General features: G+C 42.7%; 1 protein-coding gene across 1 annotated transcript in view; it reads right to left on the bottom strand.

Moving 5' to 3' along the window:
* Positions 1–313: 313 nt before the first annotated feature.
* ube2l3b (ubiquitin-conjugating enzyme E2L 3b) overlaps positions 314–6000 on the bottom strand; it is a 28242-nt gene continuing 22555 nt past the window's right edge. Inside the window, exon 4 of the mRNA XM_061768261.1 lies at positions 314–1742. Coding sequence (XP_061624245.1) covers positions 1588–1742 — 155 coding nt within the window. The 3' untranslated portion in view covers positions 314–1587. The remainder of the gene's footprint in view (positions 1743–6000) is intronic.

The raw sequence follows: 6000 nt of genomic DNA, 5'->3' as shown, positions 1-6000 counted from the left end.
TCAGAGGTGGAAGAGGGAGGGAGGGAGGGGAGATGTTCACAGTTGGTGGACATGAAGTGATGTTCGGCTTTTCTGTATCGTGAGCGCTTTTGGAGTGGAAAACGCTTTCATGTCCATAAAATCCATATTGGGGCGATCATTTTTTGTGTATTTTCAGAGGTCGAAGTGGGGATGAGGAGAAACGTCCTTCTCAAAATTGGTGACGATTGATCGCAGTCTTCTCACATTGATGTTAAGCTTTTTGATTTTACACTTGGGTTAAAACGTTTTACTGTCCCCATTATTAGGAATAATGCAAGTTAACTAGCAGGCAGGCAGTGAGGCAAAATGGTTAGCCATCTTTATTACCAAACAAGAACGGAGACCAGATCAAACAGTTGTTCCATGTTGCTTTTTGGTCACTCAGTCCCTTTCTGTGTCCTGATGTATCCCCGAAACGCTAGCCCCTCTCCCAGCTCGCTTCAAGGTGCTCTGCCTGAGCTGAGCCTAAGTGTGCTCCGGGTGAGTGAATTGGCCTCCCGGTTCTGCGGACCCGCACACCCCCATTAGGTCCTTTTCAGCGTGGTAAATGGGGTGTATTAAGTGAAAAGGGTTCAACTGCTATCGAGCAGTGAAAGATGAACAGTAACAAAATTAAACAAGCAGGCAGTTCCTACTTTGACAGTTTTATATATCAAAGTGCCAATCAAAAGTTTTTTTTAGTTATTAAAACAATATTACAAGGCATTTGTCAGGCAAACATCTTTTTCACACAGGGAACAAGTGTTTTGGTACAACTAATCAAACCCATAAATACATGTGAAACCTGTTCTTTTTAAAAGGAGACAGCTGAGAACATATTTGGAGAGAATGTTTTGACAAGTACTGAAGAACTTTTATAACAATTCAATTCACATGTGGGACAACAATGGTTTGCCTCTGCTCAGTGTGTTACAAACTGGGCAAGGGGAAATGTGGGATTATTCCACAGAATACAGTGCAAGTCTAGAAGCAGTGGAGGTCAGTAAGGGAAACACGCAGTCTGGGGGCGGGGGCGGGGGCGGGGGCGCCATGAAGAAAAAAGGGAAAAAAAACAGATCTAAGATTTTCTCTTTCTGTCCATTTGTTACTGTTAACGTGGCTAAGAAAATGAGTAATCAACCATCTTTTAATCTCAGCAAAAAAAAAAAATAATCATAATCTCTAGTTCTAGGTAACAATACTTTATCGAAGAAAAGCAAAATCAACACATTACTTGAATATTCCTATTCAACTCCCCATGTTTTTTTTTTTCATTTTGACTTTAAGAGTAGAAAGTTAGTGAAGGTATGGAGAGAGAGAGAGAGAGAGAGAGAGAGAGAGAGGAAGCGGTCTGATCCACAGAGCAGATGTGAAGGGAGGCTGAGGCTGCCACTGTCTGCTTCAGCTGGGCCGCTCCTCAGCTGCAAGACGGAGCAGTGTGGGGAGCAAAAGAGAGGAACGTGAATGACAAAGGTAGTATGAGGGGCTTGGGGATTAAGGGGGGGCAAATAGGAAGTATGATATTTGCTTGGGCAGGTCAAAGGTAAGGGGGAGAAAGAGACAGAGGGCTAAACGCTTATCACGTGATCAGTCCATTGGCCGCTTTTCGCCATGTTTCTTTGTAAACTCTTCAGCATTCTTCAAGAATTTTTTACGGTCCTTTGAGTATTCTTCTGCTAGGTCTGCCCTCAAGGGGTGCTCTGGCTGGGGGTCGTTCACCAGTGCAATGAGGGACTGAATAACTGCAAGACAAAGCACATGTACAGAAATTCAGTTGGATGCAATCTATTTCTCAGGGAGGGATCCCAGCTCGGAAGAAACACCGTAACCGCAGTTCACCGATCAAACCACACGAGACCGTCGGCCCGCAACTGCATTCACATTTCAAACAACAAAAACAACAGCTTTCGTGAATTACACAAGCCCAATTCCAATGAAGTTGGGACCTTGTGTGAAACTTAAATAAAAACAGAATACAATGATTTGCAAATCATCTTCAACCTATATTTCATTGAATACACTACAAAGACAAGATATTTCATCTTCAAACTGATCAACGTGATTGTTTGGAGCAAATAATCATGAACTTAGCATTTGATGGCTGCAACACATTCCAAAAAAAGCTGGGACTGAGAAAGTTGAGGAATGCTCATCAAACACATGTTTGGAACAGGTGGCTGCCATGATTGCTGCCCTGAATTGCTCAGTCAGTCACAAGCAAAGATGGGGCGAGGTTCACGTCTTTGTGAACAAGTGCGGGAGAAAATACCCGAACAGCTTAAGGACAATGTTCTTCAACGTACCACTGCAAGGAATTTAGGGATTTCATCATCTACGGTCCATAATATCATCAAAAGGTTCAGAGAATCTGGAGAAATCACCGCATGTAAGCGGCAAGGCCCAAAACCGACATTGAATGCCCGTGACCTTCGATCCCTCAGGCGGCACCGCATCAAAAACCGACATCGATGTGTCAAGGATATCACCGCATGGGCTCAGGAACACTTCAGAAAACCAATATCAGTAAATACAGTTCGGCGCTTAGAGCGTCAGCCTCACAGTTCTGAGGACCCGGGTTCAATCCCTGGCCCCGCCTGTGTGGAGTTTGCATGTTCTCCCCGTGCCTGCGTGGGTTTTCTCCGGGTACTCCGGTTTCCTCCCACATCCCAAAAACATGCATTCATTGGAGACTCTAAATTGCCCGTAGGCATGACTGTGAGTGCGAATGGTTGTTTGTTCGTATGTGCCCTGCGATTGGCTGGCAACCAGTTCAGGGTGTACCCCGCCTCCTGCCCGATGACAGCTGGGATAGGCTCCGCACGCCCGCGACCCTAGTGAGGAGAAGCGGCACAGAAAATGGATGGATGGACAGTTCGGCGCTACATCCGGAAGTGCAACTTAAAACTCTACTATGCAAAGCAAAAGCCATTTATCAACAACACCCAGAAATGCCGCCGGCTTCGTAGTAAAAGAGTGCGGGTACTAAACTGGCCTGCCTGCAGTCCAGACCTGTCTGCCATTGAAAATGTGTGGCGCATTATGAAGCGTAAAATACGACAACGCAGACTGTTGGACAGCTGAAGCTGTACATCAAGCAAGAATGGTAAAATAATTCCACCTACTAAGCTTCTACAATTCGTGTCCTCAGTTCCCATACGTTTCTTGAATGTTGTTCAAAGAAAAGGTGATGTAACACAGTGGTAAACATGACCATAAACATGAAATATCTTGTCTTTGTAGTGTACTCAATGAAATATAGGTTGAACCTGATTTGCAAATCATTGTCTTCTGTTTTTATTTATGTTTAACACAACATCCCAACTTCATTGGAATTGGGGTTGTACTATTTGCCTGGCACTGTCTGCCCAAACGTGGATATTCCAGCCCACTCCTAAGTTGAGAAAACAGCTTGCGGTCAGTTTCACATGTTTTGTGTTGTTGTTTTGGCTGCGTATATTCGCCCACATTATCACTATTTTATGGTAATAAGTAACTGTAAAACATTTTGGGTACGTGCTAATCTCGCTCACTGCACATTTAGTTAGTAGTTTTGTATTTCATTCGTTCATGCTCTGACAAATCAGAAGTTACCATTTACTCAGTATGTGAGTATTTTTTTTCCACCAAGTACTTTCTCACTCTTAAGTAATTTTTGGAAGGACTACTTTTTACTTGACTTGAATCCTATTCATTTCAAGTAACGGTACTCTTCCTTGAGTACAATATGTGGCTACTCTGCCCACCTCTCTGGCTGTGGCAGATGTCCTGCTGTGAAAAAAGGTTCCCAGGAACCTTCTCACACACACTATTTACTTTTATCCCCGCCTGGGATGCCAGGTTTAAAGTGTGACCGAAACACAACGTGCGGAAACAGCCCAGCCTCGTTCACTGCGACGTTCATGTTTTTGGCATTGTCCATTTATGTTTTGACGTTAATTCTGTCAACCTTTCACTCTGGAACTGCAGACTTGAACACTTCAGCTATGTTGATTCCTGTGTGTAATTCAAAAAGTACTCCAGTCTGTCGGGCACTCGTCATAGCATGCGACTCTGGGTTGCACATGAAGTCCACCTGTGCGTGGTGATTAAAATATACTGTGACTGCATAAGGTTTTTGAGGATGTCAGCTTTTGCCTTTGTGTAAAGACCCGGTAATAAACAACGACTAAAGTGTGCTCATGACGGTAACTTGTATTTAGGCTCCAGGTTAGCTCCTAACCTTTTGAAACAACGGGTACTCGGCCGCATTCATCTTTCCTTCGATTGCAACCCGTCGTCCTGTCCCTGCAGCTGAAAAACACCCTCGCGGCTTGATGCTGCCACCATCGTGCTTCGCTGTTGTGAGTGTATTGGACAGGTGCTGAGCAGTGCCTGGTTTTCTCCACACATACCGCTTAGAATTAAGGCCAAAAAAAAAAGTTCTATCTTGGTCTCATCAGACCAGAGAATCTTATTTTTCACCATCTGGGAAGTCCTTAAGGTGTTTTCTTTGCGCAAACTCCATGCGGGCTTTCATGTGTCTTGCACTGAGGAGAGGCCATAAAGCCCCAACTGGTGGAGGGCTGAAGTGACGGTTGACTTTCTAGAACTTTCTCCACCTCCCGATTGCATCTCTGGAGCTCAGCCACAGTGATCTTTGGGTTCTTCTTTACCTCTCACTAAGGCTCTTCTCATTGCTCAGTTTGGCCGGACGGCCAGCTCTAGGAATGGTTCTGGTCGTCCCAATCGTCTTCCATTTAAGGATTATGGAGGCCACTGTGCTCTTAGGAACCTTAAGTGCAGCAGAATTGTTTTGTAAACTTGGCCAGATCTGTGCCTTGCCACAATTCTGTCTCGGAGCTCTTCGGGCAGTTCCTTTGACTTCATGATTCTCATTTGCTCTGACATGCACTGTGAGCTGTAAGGTCTTATATAGACAGGGGAGAAAACTAAAACAAATATTTTACAAATGGCTGCAATATAACAGAGTGAAACATTTAAGGGGGTCTGAATACTTTCCGTACCCACTGTACAACCTAAACAACCTTATGTACCTTTAGTATTTTACTACCATCTACAAACATTTTTCTTTGGTCACCTGCTGAATGCAGTCCATACATTTTACAGTGTAACTATTTCAAAAGCTATGCTTTATTGCTTCACAATATAATACAATCAATTAAATACAATATATCATGGATAAAATACTGTATATCAGCATACAATGTTTATTATGATATGCAAATGAATTGTTGACGTGTATACAAACAGGTGCAATAATTTTGGTGCTGATAAAGTAATATTGCAGGAATTTTTAAGTATGTGTGGGTGGCCCTTAAGTTGTAGACTGGGATCCGGAGTTGGCAGGGGCTTGGAGGACCACGTACGTCCACAGGATAAAATACAAATTAAAAATAACCTCATATCCTCATTATTCCAGTATTTAGCAAATACAAATAGTTTTGTAAATCCCAATTGCCCTAAAACAGGAACAGGTGAATCTTTTCCTGTCAGACGGTCAGGATCCAGTCAAGAAAAGTGTACTATTTTACCTAGTGAAAATGATGTTGAAATAACTTAATAACTGTATATCATAAAAATAGTGAATACAGTACATCAAACACATAAAATTAAAAAATAAAATAAAACTAGTGGTTGTACTCCTTTATTGATCGGGATATATATTGCTGCTTTCCACAATAATAAACATCATAAATTCCAATAACCTTATAGAATGTTGAAGTTGTACACAGTTTATAGATAATCTGATCGATCCCACTCATTCATGCCATTCCTTTCATCAATCCACTTTTACAATTTGGCGGCATGTTGTCGTTATTTCAACATCATTTTCGATACTTCTATTAGCTCTGTAGTAAACCTGCAGTGTGTGACTCAGTAGATATAGTGAATATTAATTTATTGTGACACACCAATTAATAACAATACGAAACTGCCACTCACCGGAGACAAATGGACAGGTGCCCCGCAGCCTGTAGTTTAGTCGGTTGCAGGGAAATC

Source organism: Phyllopteryx taeniolatus, chromosome 3, assembly GCF_024500385.1.
Source record: "Phyllopteryx taeniolatus isolate TA_2022b chromosome 3, UOR_Ptae_1.2, whole genome shotgun sequence".
Taxonomy (NCBI): Eukaryota; Metazoa; Chordata; class Actinopteri; order Syngnathiformes; family Syngnathidae; genus Phyllopteryx; species Phyllopteryx taeniolatus.
The sequence above is the reverse complement of the archived record's forward strand: the minus strand, read 5'-3'. Positions and strand labels throughout refer to the sequence as shown.